General features: G+C 42.3%; 2 protein-coding genes across 4 annotated transcripts; both read right to left on the minus strand.

The window, feature by feature from the left end:
• Window positions 1-230: 230 nt before the first annotated feature.
• Window positions 231-2,556, minus strand: fbxo36b (F-box protein 36b). Its single transcript, XM_034613373.1, is given in 5 exon segments — window positions 231-451; window positions 453-622; window positions 833-1,005; window positions 1,463-1,571; window positions 2,424-2,556. Coding segments are annotated over 5 exon segments (702 nt in total). The 5' UTR covers window positions 2,520-2,556; the 3' UTR covers window positions 231-297.
• Window positions 2,557-3,030: 474 nt separating this feature from the next.
• Window positions 3,031-12,373, minus strand: agfg1b (ArfGAP with FG repeats 1b). Of its 3 annotated transcripts, none has more exons than XM_034613367.1 (12): window positions 12,069-12,235; window positions 9,034-9,127; window positions 8,653-8,768; window positions 7,564-7,702; window positions 7,285-7,441; window positions 6,994-7,101; window positions 6,362-6,497; window positions 5,995-6,074; window positions 5,795-5,878; window positions 5,249-5,407; window positions 4,604-4,698; window positions 3,031-4,397 (listed from the first exon to the last, which is right to left on the minus strand). In XM_034613367.1, exons 1-12 carry the CDS (start codon window positions 12,233-12,235, stop codon window positions 4,341-4,343), a joined length of 1,392 nt encoding a protein of 463 aa, XP_034469258.1. In that variant the 3' UTR covers window positions 3,031-4,340. The 3 variants fall into 3 exon arrangements, with proteins under 3 accessions (XP_034469258.1, XP_034469257.1, XP_034469259.1); XM_034613366.1 differs by having other exon boundaries at window positions 5,795-5,887; XM_034613368.1 differs by lacking the exon at window positions 6,994-7,101 and having other exon boundaries at window positions 3,121-4,397; window positions 5,795-5,887; window positions 12,069-12,373.
• Window positions 12,374-12,463: the final 90 nt, after the last annotated feature.

Consider the following 12,463-nt stretch of genomic DNA (forward strand, 5'->3'; position numbering starts at 1 on the left):
GCGTCTGTCATGTAGCACCACCATGGTACGACAGGACAGAGGACCTCTTGCATTTATATGTCACCTGAAGGCCACCGTAGATCTTTAAACACAGTATGATAGGCTGACAAAGGGAGGGTGAAATGAGAGGTCGGGGTTGCAATATGCAACTTCACCTTTAGATGCCACTGAATCCAACTCAACCTTCAGCTAGGTGTCATGTGCTTGTCTCAGTACTGTTGTCTCCTTTACCAATTACTCAGTGCACAACTCTGCACCAGTGCCCCCCCCCCCCCCCCCCCACAGCACCTCATTTCCTCACTGACTGGGATCAGGGGCAGCCTCAGGTTCAGGGCTGAGGTCAGGATCAACACCACAGCAAGAGTTGTGGTCAAAGCCAACGATGCCATGATGACATTCGTCCTCCGAACTAGACGTCTGGTTTGTTTCTGAGGTTTCCTCAGAGACCTGTCTGCCCCTCGATCCTTAGCCTCCTGCGGCTGATCTTCTTCTGCAGCTGTAGCTTGCTGGTGAAGAAGATTTCGCGCCAGCCCTCCTCAAGAGCCAGGGACTCCACGTCAACTGGAACAGTGTTGCAGCACCGCCGCACCGCCTGCTCCCAAAACTCCTCTGACCCACATAGCTGGTGAGCAAAATAAGAACAAGAACAAAAGACCAGATTTTGTTGCATTGAAGAATACACACTACTTTAGATATAATAAAAATGATGTATTCACAGGAGACAGGGGTAAAATAAAAAATGTGCAGGAATGAAACCTTAAATAATAGACTTTCTTATCTCAGGATACAATTTACTTCTAGTAGCATTTGTTTTGTGTCTCCATAAACTCACCTTCCTGAACCTACGTGACGTTCGTGCGAGCTGACCCACATCCTCTAGTTCAAGATAATTTATTATCCGCAGAAGCAAGGAGTCGGGCAGCTTGTCCAGATAATCAAAATGGCCTTGGCACAAAGCCTTGGTGTACTGAAGGATCGGACGGCCGAAAACCAAACCGACCTCACCTGGGAAGAAGCCCGTTATTTTAGCTGTCATTCTTACACAAGGATTTGATTTGATCTGACATAAATTAATGACAAGTCTACAAATATAATCGGAATATAGAACACTATAAACCTAAAACACTGAATAATAAAAAGCATTGATTTCTGTACATTTCTACTGCAAACAGAACTTGCTAAAATGATGCTATGTATATTGTACTAGGCTTATTAAAGTCCAGGGTTATTAGAAACTAGACGATATGTATTTAGGAATAAATTATAGGCCATGTGCACTCTTGGCTAAGAACTAACTGATACACCTTTTTCACAGCAGATGTTTAGAATTTCCATATTTTAGGAAAAGCTAATAACATTACCAGTCTGTTAATTACTAATCTACAACCATGCACAGATGCAAATTGGGAGATTTGTGGGATGTAGTGAAAACACAGCTCAGACTGTTCCCTGAGGTCCTTACTCTGCAGCCAAGTGTTGTCCAGGAACTGCTGGTGAGACTCCCTCAGCTCCCCAGGCTTGGCGTACCTGTCCACAGCTCGCAGAGATATCGTCCACCATCTCCATTTCACCTGGAAATGACAAGACGAAGTGTACAGTCAGAAATAATTGAACAAGCTATGAAAAACCCACGGCAACCCAACAGTGTTCAGGTATACTGTTGTGAAAATAAATCCACACACAAGACCAGTTAGCATACTTAATGGGATTGGTTACAATCATTATAGGAGGTTGTCCTTATTGTAATGACGGGAAAAGCGTATTCACAGTGGTAACAGTTATCAGGGATCAAACTCTTTTTGAGAAATCATCTTCCAGGACATTTTGCACCATGTGAACATATTGTCCTGAAGATACCCACTGTAGCTGGAACCACAACTGTGTGTGTGTGTGTGTGTGTGTGTGTGTGTGTGTGTGTACTTGTACTTCTTTCTTTGTGACGATCATTTTGAGTATAGATCTTTCAACGTGAGGACGTTTTTGCCAGTCCTCACTTTTTCAAAGGCCTGTTGGAGGTCTTGCTTTTAAGGGTTAGGGCTAAAATTAGATTTAGACTAGATATTCCATGGTGATGGTTAAGATTAGGGCAAGGGGCCAGTCCAGTATAATATAAATAATATATAAATAATTAGTCATAAAGGTTAGGGGTGAGATTTTGGTTAGACTGTCCACAATGAATGAAAGTCAATGCAGTGTCCTAACAGGAAGTGTGTGTGTGTGTGTGTGTGTGTGTGTGTGTGTGTGTGTAGCTTCTATCCTCCAACTTAAAGTCGAGCTAACCAAGTTCACGCTAACCTTAACCCTGCTATGACTGTAGCAAGTACAGCTAACGTCAGTTGAGTTATAGTGTAAACGTCCTTCAGTGGCGCCACGTCCGCTGCACCAGATATAAAGATCACGTGTTTCCCTCCATCAATACTCACATCGGACTTGGTGACAGTTAAATAGTAGAAGTTCTTATTGGGAGCAGGTCCTCGGCCACAGATTTCCAGCAGAGGGTCCGTAAGAAGGGACGCCATGTTGAAGTCTGGGCGTTGTCATGGCAACAGGGCTTTCTCAGTCAAGAAGTCGGAAAGAAAGTTGGCATCTTTTTTTAAAGTCAAAATTAAAGTAAACAAATAAAACTATGTTTAAAAACACAACTTAAAAGCTTTTGAATGAATCTCCATGGTTTCATGATATAACTTCTATATATAAATAAAGATAAGGGAATACAGTTTTTTATTAATTGCACAATAAAAGTACTGCAGAGGATTACAGTGCTTTTTAAAAATATGTTCATATTGAAAGATTACTTTGAGTTATTGCTCAGTTTGTGGCATAGTGTTAAACTATATATTCTTTATTCTACACTCTTTAATAGAAATTACATTAAGAAGATATGGATAACACACTTAAAGGGGATTTAAGGTAACTTTCATTGAAAACACATTTTAAAAAATACTTTTAATAAAGGGAATTGATCAGTTTTTTTATCATTCTGAATGATTAAGAAAGTCACTTTAATAACAAGATATACAAAGTCATCAGTGTAGTTAAAAATCTTTTAATTTATTTATACATATATTTATATATGTACACATTTACTTACCTATTCTTGTAAAGACAAGAAACACATTGTCAAATTTATTGTTAGTCATTGGTGGCACAGTTAAGACCCGAGTTCTCCAGAGACACAGGAGGAACCAGTTAAGTAATAATCCATAGAATGAATCCGTTCTTTTCCTTTGCCTCATTTAAAGCAAACTGACAGGAGACCAATGTTTCTCCTCATTCTGTTCCTCTCTCCAAAGGCTTTTCAATGAGAAGGCAAAGAAGAAGACTGATTATCACAGGATTGTGGTGAATACAACATAACGTACATCCCGTAAGTGTCTTATCTTCAAATGTTGCACTTGTTTTTGTCTCAACAAAAACTTGTTTTAAGGGAAGAAACACCCACAACCCTGACGCTTTCCTTAAAAAAAAAAAAAGATTCCCCTTCACCTTTACCAAACTATTGAAATAAGAGTGAAAACTGGATATCTGCTCCTCTGACATCTTCAAACAGCAGCAGAGAGATCACTGAACAATCGTATCAATGTTTTAGAGAAATAAGTAGCAGGACAAAGAAATACTCATCTCAGCTTCTGGGCTTCATTCCTCTGTTTGTGCTCTAATAGACGCGTCTGTCCACATTCCCTGGTGGGCAGAGCATGTGATGCCTCTGCTACCTTCAAATTCAAAGAGCTGTCCCATTTTTTCACAATTTCATCAATATCTAAAAAGATGTCTACCATAATAGTCCAGGATTGCTTGGAGTCATATGAAGCTCTCTGAATCGGTAAGTTAATAAAAAAGGACAGTTTTGCACCTTAAGGCCAATATAGTAGCAATTACGCTAAAATAACAAATATAAATCCCTTTTTGATGATAAAATGCTTGGATCATCATTGCTGCTTCAAACAACAGATCATGGATTTGGATGGAACCCTGTTAATTATCTTAAAAGTGTATACCCTTACATAGCTTGTAGTGGTTTTTGTCTTCCACAAGGTGTGTGTATACTCACCTTTTTTAACTCTGTTATACGTAACATCTACTTAATTGCGATTACAAATGATATGCACAGAGCTTACAGTCATAAACAAAAATAAAAAGCATATAATGTATATAGTCCAAACAATAAACCCCGCATAACAGTCCATTAGGCTTCAATATAGTCCTTTGTACTCCTTCATAGTGTTGTAAACGTTTTTATGAGTCTTTTTTTTAAGAAATGTACTGCCACTATTGGTGTGGAACGGTGAGTTGAGTATGTGCTGCATGCTGCCCTCTGGTGGCGAGATCCTGGGGCTGTGCTACAGGAAAGGATTGGTGGATGAACCCCCTGAAGGAAATGCCCCTGGAGCTCCCGCCTGAAATAAGATTTAAAAAAAACACAAATGTTATAAGAAAATTATTACTTACAATCAAGTGTTATGATTAACAAAGTTTTCATTGTAATTCGTCAGTTCAGTTGTTTTCTTATGTTGATAAAGTTGCTTTACACAGTCTCGTCGTTTCATTTTCTCCTTTAACATTCTTGAAAAAGTTGGGAAAACAAAAGATCATGCGCGCTCACCATGAAGGGGTTATTGGACATGCCAGGGCCAGCCATGGGCTGCCCAAAGGGCATCATGGAGGGCTTGTTCTGACTGTAGACTGGGAATGCAGGGCCTAGGGGGGACGGAGGAAGACGGATTTGTAACAGGTTGGTTGTGTTCTCTCCAGCAGTTCAGTTATGTGTAATGAGAATGTGTAATTTTTTGTATTTCATTGCAACTTTATCTATCAACATGGTATGAAGAGAAGACCATAGAGATAAACAGTCATTTTACAGTAATTTATATTGAGTAATAGTTATTATTTTCTATTTGAATGTAAAGAGGAAAAATCAAATTTAGGGAATCAAGCCCCAGTGTCAGCTTACATTCAGAGGTCAGATTTTTTCATTGTTTTATTTGTGCTTTGTACAGAGCAGAGCCCCAAGGCTTTCTACCCTAAATGCAAACTTGTATCACTGTGCAGTAACTGCCATTGAAAGGTCACACTTTAAATTTACTGCAGCCAGACTGAAAATCATTTCACAGTGCAGAGGGTCATTGTCTAGATCTAAAAATGTTTATAAAATTCTTGCCGAGGGAGAAGCAGATGATCTTAAATCACTGACAGGTACTGCACAGGTGGAACATGGTATGAGAAAAGAGGGGTGTGGGAGGCCACTAACCATTAGACTGAGGATGGTAGGCCCCCGGTTGAGGGTAAGGGATGGGGACCTGGCCGGGGAATTGCTGCTGGAAGTTTCCACTGAAACTGGTCGGGAGGCAGTAGGAAGACGCATTCCCAAAGCCGGCGGGCATGCTCATAGAGCCAGTACCAAACGAGGCTACGAGACACACAGAGCATGTGTGTACAGTGAATGCATGCACATACACACACACCCACAAGATACACACAAGGGAGTACATTCTAAATACTAAAAAAAAAATCACAAGGCAACATGTCAATGTAACTTAGTTACATTAAAGCAACAGAAATCTCTGAGAAATAAAACTTGTCTTGTAGAAAAAAACTAATTTATGCACACCCACCCACCCCCACCCACCCACCCACCCACCCACCCACCCACCCACCCACACACACACACACACACACACACACACACACACACACACACACACACACACACACACACACACACACACACACACACACACACACACACACACACACACACACACACACACACACACACACACACACACACACACACCTGCAGCTGGAGCTCTGCCATTGGTCTGGAAAGGGTTGGTGGCCATCTCCGGGGCAACAGCTGCAGCAACAAAGGGATTTGTGGATGGGATGGCTGGATGAAATAAAGGAGGAAGTAAGAAAATGAGTCTTGGAACTAAATGAGCAAATGTTTTCATTACATTCTGTATGCATCACGTTCGGAGTATTCATTATTACCACCTCCAAAGCCAGGCTGCAGCGTGGGTAACACAGGTGCATTCTGGGCTGGCGATGAACCAAGCACCGGTCCAAAAATGTTCCTGTAAAGACAAAACCCAGATTAAATGTTTTTACATCCTTGGTAAATGTGCAGTACTTTAATAAATGATTCACTGACACGTTTCAGTGGAATTTGCTGACTGGATTGGAGAATTTTAGTTGTAATTTACGTTCATGCACAAGTAATATGATCAAACACCATCTCGCCCTGTGAATGTTATTCAAAAACACTGTGCATTCAGTTAATCAAATCAATCTAGTGTCTGCACATTAGATGCAGAGGAACCTCATGTGGGAAATAAACTGTCTCTGATGAACTGTCTCTCACCCACTGCCTGAGGACACAGAGGAGCCGAGCTTGTTGTCTAACTCAGCCAGAGCAGCATAGCGGTCCTCTGAGCAACTCCCTGTGTGGGACTGAGTAGGGACGGCACTAGACACTGATGGGATTGGCACACCTCCGCCTATCGACAGTTAAAAAAAAAAAAGGATACTCTATCAGAGCCGTAAACACAAACACAGGCACACTCAAATAATAAAAAGAGCAAATAACTGATGACTTAGAGAAAATGTATTTTGTAACATACTGTATTTGTCTAGATCCAAGGTTCCGAACTAAATGTCCACTGAGTGTCTCCCATCACAGTATTTCAGAATTTTTTTTTTTTCAAAGTGATTCAAGCTGAAAAGATGAAAGCAAAAACCTCTACATTTCTTAATTGCTCTTAAAACCTTTAAAATATCCATGGGAAATGTGCTCCAATCAACTTTTCAACAGTTATTTAGCTACAGCAGTATTGATGACCAGTACATGCTTGGAGTATCAGTACAGGGTTTCTCGATACAGAGAGGTTGTTCCCCAGTGGACACTGTGGAAACAAAATGGATACGAAAAATACCACGCTGAAGGTGAGTGTGTGTGGAGAAGGTGGAGTGAAGACAATGGGAGGGAGGGGGTACCTGATGAAAAGGACTTTGAGGGGGGTGACGTGCTCAGATGGGATGGAATTTCAGTGTTTCCAAATGCATCAAAGTTGGCAAAGTTGGTGTCTGAATTACCCTGAGGTGCTGCAGCCACACACAAGGAAAAATTACCACAGGCAATGGATGTGGAAATAATAACAATGGCAGGACAACGCATGGGATGATGACAAACCAAAGAGCACATACTGCTAAATATTAATACTGATCTATATTAGTCTGAGTGGAATTTTGAACGTTTTGGGACGTTTGAGAGAAATATTTTCTTACCTGACTGGCTTGGAAAATGTGCAAAGTTGGCAAAGTTTGTAGAGCTGGCATTTTGAGTGGGTGGAGCAGCGAAGATGTCTCCTCCCAGATCTGAGAGCAAGTCAAACTTCTTCTCCTGAGCGGCACTGTGAGCTTGCGAACGACTTAGCCCTGGAGACTGTGCGGCAATAGAAGTAGAAATAAAGGTTTCTGAACTCTTCTCCAACCAATTTCCCCCCAAAATATTAAAGGTGATATTAAATGGGCAGTTAAAAAAGGCTCATTGGGCACTCATGTTACCTGGCGTAGAGGTGTCTTGTTGAGCTGCAGGGTTTTGAGGGGTTTCACTTCTGGGGTGCTGCCAGTGCTGCTGGCCGAGGAGCCGGACACAGAGCCCTGGACGCTTGCTACTGCTCTTGCCTGGTCTGGAGGAACATACCTGGATGTTCAGGAAAGAGCATCGGCACAAATGTACAAACATAATTAGTCAAAAAAAAGATCAAGCTTTTGTGACATGATCTCACTAGGGCGGCTTTCAGACATGAACTGAACTCAAGAACTTCTCTGCATTTTCTCGGTGGCGTTACGAGCCGACAGCAGTGTGCTGTAAACAAAATCACATGATCTCCGCAGCAGAATTACTACGTTACTTCCTGGCTCTGCACCCAGCTGCACCTCGCCTGAAGAATGTAAAGGATTTGTTACTGTGAACGCGCCGGAGCAGAGCATTCTGCTGCATGAGTGAAATGCAAACCGCAGAAAAGTCTGGAGCATTGGGACAGGTCATGTCGGAAATCGGCTAAGGTGAATTAATTGCAAGATACACACTTTTTGGGTGTTTGTATTGATTTAACTAATGCTAGTTTCAATCTGATCAAATTGTACCTTCCTTTAAAAATAGAAGTGTTTAAAAGTTGTGCTTTTTTCCCTCCAACACTGCTCTCACAGGAAAGTGACACGCGAGCATAAAGAGTCCCAATGAAGAGCACGCTATCAAACTGAAAACATATGGTTAACCAAGTCCATAACTGCTAAATGTTTTTTGGCAGATGTGACACTTCGCTCTCAGAACTCTTTCCCGCTGCATCAAAGCTAATCGTAACACGCCAACTCAACTGGATGAAAAGATTTGACCTGCAGACGTTTTGTGACGTTGTCTTTTTAGTACTGGTTAGGAATTTATTACCTTTCCAACTGAATTATTTAAAGCAATGTGCACCCAAGTAAAAATAGGACTTAAATAAACCATATAGCCAATAATACAATGTGTCTCCATAGTATGAAGAACTGGAATAAGTGCAGTCATGAATGCTGATCGTGATTTGTACATTTAACATTGGGTTTTACTTTTGACAAAACTTATCTATCAAACAAACAAAAATATGTTACCATCTTTTCTTTTCGTATTTTTCCTGAAGGAACTCTTTTACTTTCTGTGGTTCTCGGAAATCTGGAACAACTGATGTCCTGTCGTCATAGAGGCCTAACCAGATGTGTTTACAGACCTACAGGGGGGCAAAGGAATGAGGAGAGTGGGTGGTAAGGAAGAGATTGGGGTGGGGGGTGGTAGAGAGAGGTGAGAGAAAGTGAAGGGGAAGGGGGGAGGGGATGACAAGAAATTGGAGAGAGAAAAAAGGGGAGAGAGGTATGCCAATAAAGTTGACTAAGCAGGACTGAAAAATGCCAAGATGCAAATTCTGAATAAAAGACAGACAGCTGTGAAAATAATGTTTCTCAAAGAGTCATTTCTTGGTAAAGGGTTCATGATACCTCATTGCTGTGTTTCTGTAGGAACTCAATTTCCTGCTGTGTGAATGTGGTCATAGAGATGGACTTCACTCTGTGTGGAGGATTCAGTCCTCGCCTGTAGGTAGAGGAGGCAAATGTTAGCTAAAAAACAAGAGAGGCAGGATGAAACAGTGATCCTCATATGACACATTTTCTTTTCAGAGTGAATACATGTATGACAAATTCATGTTTGGGGCACAGCCATTGTCTGCTAATACGAGCATTTCACAGACATCTGAAATATACAACAACCAACAGACACATTGAAAGTCACAAGTTTTTAGGCGGAATCTACATGTAACATATGTGAATTCATTTAATTCCACATAATCAAAATAAAAAAGCATTTCTACAATTTGAGAAAATATAACACTAAAATGATTTAAACTGTTTCAACAAAAACTCACATTATAGGTCATGGAGGTTGGATTTATTAAGGGGCTGTTGTGTTACACTGAATTACTTCTGTTAGATGTACCTAATAAACTGATCGGGGAAAATGAAAACCAAATCTCTACAGATTAATCTTTTTTTAATTACAGTTGTTAAACACTATTGGGAATGTAGTGTTCAAAACATGGAGCTACAGAGTTGCCCGATTGCAAACAACCAACAAGTGTTATTTCACCAGTTTATGGTAGATTGATTAAATCAAAACTGCGGCTGAGAAAGCAAACCTCATCCTATCAGGGTTAGTGCCAGAACAGGATGTGGGCAACTAAGAAAAAAAGTTAAATAAAGTTCCATGGTCTGATGAGATCAACACACACCATCCTCTGGAGTAGAGGATAAAATGAATTTAGATCAGTAAAGAGAAATCCTGGAGGAAAACCTGCTGCAATCTGTAACAGGAAAAAGGCTGAAAATGTCCTGGAGTGACCAATGGAGAATTTGTGGTAGTGCTATTCACTGCAACTTGAGAGTTTTAACAGTTTTACAAAGGAGAATGAAGAAAAACTAGAGTGTCCAGATGTGTAAAGCTGATAAAGACTATGTAGAACTGTTACCAAATGTGCTTCTATTAATACAAACTTTAAGAAGGGGAATACTCATACTCAATCATGTTTAAATTATACTTATATGTGTGATGTTTAAGTGGCACATTTGTTGATCAGTGTCAAAAAGGCCCATTTAATGCACTGTGATCTAATGTGGCAAAACAATACAATAAGGAAAAAGGTCCAATGGGATATTAACACTTTCTTATAAGCACTGTTAGGGAATTCATAAGGTACAACTTGTGCAATAACGTCCGTTTCTTAAAACACGTTTAACATACTCATGGCAAGATCAGCAGAATCGTTACCGTCCATGTGATCAACTGAGTGGACGTGAGTCATGAGGATATTGCATCAATCAGATTCCTTGCCTAAATCCTGGTTATGATTTCACAACAATCGGCGTTTCTTAGGAAGAAGTGGTTTCATCAGACGGCAGCTACAGCATGAGCCACTGCTCCCGCCTCTGCCTCTCAACTACCACCACCAAACTAAAGATATAAAGTATTACAGAAAAAACGAACTACACTGTAAATTAGGTTTGAAGTTTTCATTTAGAATCGTATATGTACTTGTACTATGTATGTATTGTGGCATGGAACTTGTGCTGGCGTAGTGAAACATCGAAACTCCCTTCTTTACATGGCTGATGGTGGAAGGATGGACTTTCAATTCTAAGGACCTTGCTCTGCTTGACATTCCTGCGATGACTGTGCGCTGGCAGAAGCGTTCCAAAGGGCCTTTGGGGTTTTAACTAGCTAAATAGTTGCAAATGCCCACCACCATCCCAGCCACATCACACACATGCAATTAGACATTCTTGTCTTCAATCGAAGCTCTGAAATGATAAAGATTTGGTTGAAAGCTAGTAGCATGGGGCCTTGTTAGGGGGTTTCTGATTACGGTGTCATTGCAGCCTCCTGTACATAGCGGATCAAAGACATTGAGAGGGATCTCACGAAATCGCCATTGCTGCGGACAAATGTAATCAGCCGTTCTCAGGGGCCCCACGCAATTTGCAACACCACTGCACACTGGGAAATGACACCTTTGGCCCTGTGGGGGTCTGACAATCTTGTAGTTGCTGTTTGTGACCAGCCCAAGGCACACACACAATGGTGCAATAGTCACGCTGTGTAAATACGCATCATGATATGCCACACCTCTCAGGTGGATCTGGTCAAACGAAGAAGTGCTCACTTGGACGAACAGAATCCCAGAGAAATCCACCTTTGAGTTCTTTAAAAAGTCTAAGATTTTGTTTCCCCTCAAATCAAAAGAGGAAAAACAATAGTGTTTAATTTATGTTTTAGTTCAATACACTTCCAAAGAATAGCCCCACCCTGCCACTGCTTATCTGGAGGTATGTGTGTTTGCGACATGCCTTTCCAGTTAAAGTTCAAACAGGAGGTCCCCCAGTGACATGTTTTGAAACAAGGTGATCAAATATTTGACAGGACGGTATATGAAGCGGACCTCGACCACACAGGCAACAACACGACTGAGACCCACACTGACAGACGCTGTTACATTATATGGAAACCCTGAAAATAGGTGAGGAGAAAGGGGCTCGTGTGGGCTGATGGAGGGTTCGATGAGAGTAGAAGTGTATCTGTAGTCCCAGTGACCTCCAGCCCCATCATCAGAACACCATGAGGGCACATCTCCCTCAGTCACACACTGACTGGAGGCTGCTGTGGGGGCTCCACACCTCACTAGCACACTTCATGTTGGTTTTCCCTTCAATGTTTCACCCGTCTGTGGGACATCTTATCGCACCGAGGTCAAACCTGTAAACAAAGCGAACTGCTGACACCACGGAGCCCAGCCCAGCGGCCTGGGGCTGAACCGGCTGCCGGGTCTACCTGTCCCGACTCGAACGCTAGCTAACGAGCTAACGGTACCGCGGGGTCAGAAATGGACCGGGACACCTCCGCGAAGCGACCGCGGCGCCTTGTCGCTCCCCGGCGGACACGGCGAGCGATACATACGACACTTTACCCCCAGGTTGTAACTCACAGGATGCCGGAGCAGGTGGTGCAGACGAAGGAGCCCACCGTCATGTTGACATAGGTCGGGCCGCGCTGGTCGCAGTCGAAGCATTTCCTATTCGCGGGCAGGCTGGTCATCTCCCGGAGCATCTTCAGATGAGTCTCCTCCTGCTTTCGCTTCGCGCTCGTCGCCATGGCCGAACACAGCGGGCCGAGAACACCAGGGGGTCGGGAAAGTTTTGGTCGAGGTACCCGGGGAAGGGAGGGTGTCTTCTGGGCAGACTTGCCGCGGTGGTGACCAGACACCTTCTATCAGAGGGAACTGACTGCTTCTTCTACACGGAGAAAGCGAGGAGCAGAGCAGCTCCACAGCCTCCTGCGCCACCTCTTGGTCTGGAGTGATAGCTCGAATTTTGATTGGAA

The sequence above is a fragment of the Hippoglossus hippoglossus genome, chromosome 17 (genome assembly GCF_009819705.1).
Source record: "Hippoglossus hippoglossus isolate fHipHip1 chromosome 17, fHipHip1.pri, whole genome shotgun sequence".
NCBI classification, from domain to species: domain Eukaryota; kingdom Metazoa; phylum Chordata; class Actinopteri; order Pleuronectiformes; family Pleuronectidae; genus Hippoglossus; species Hippoglossus hippoglossus.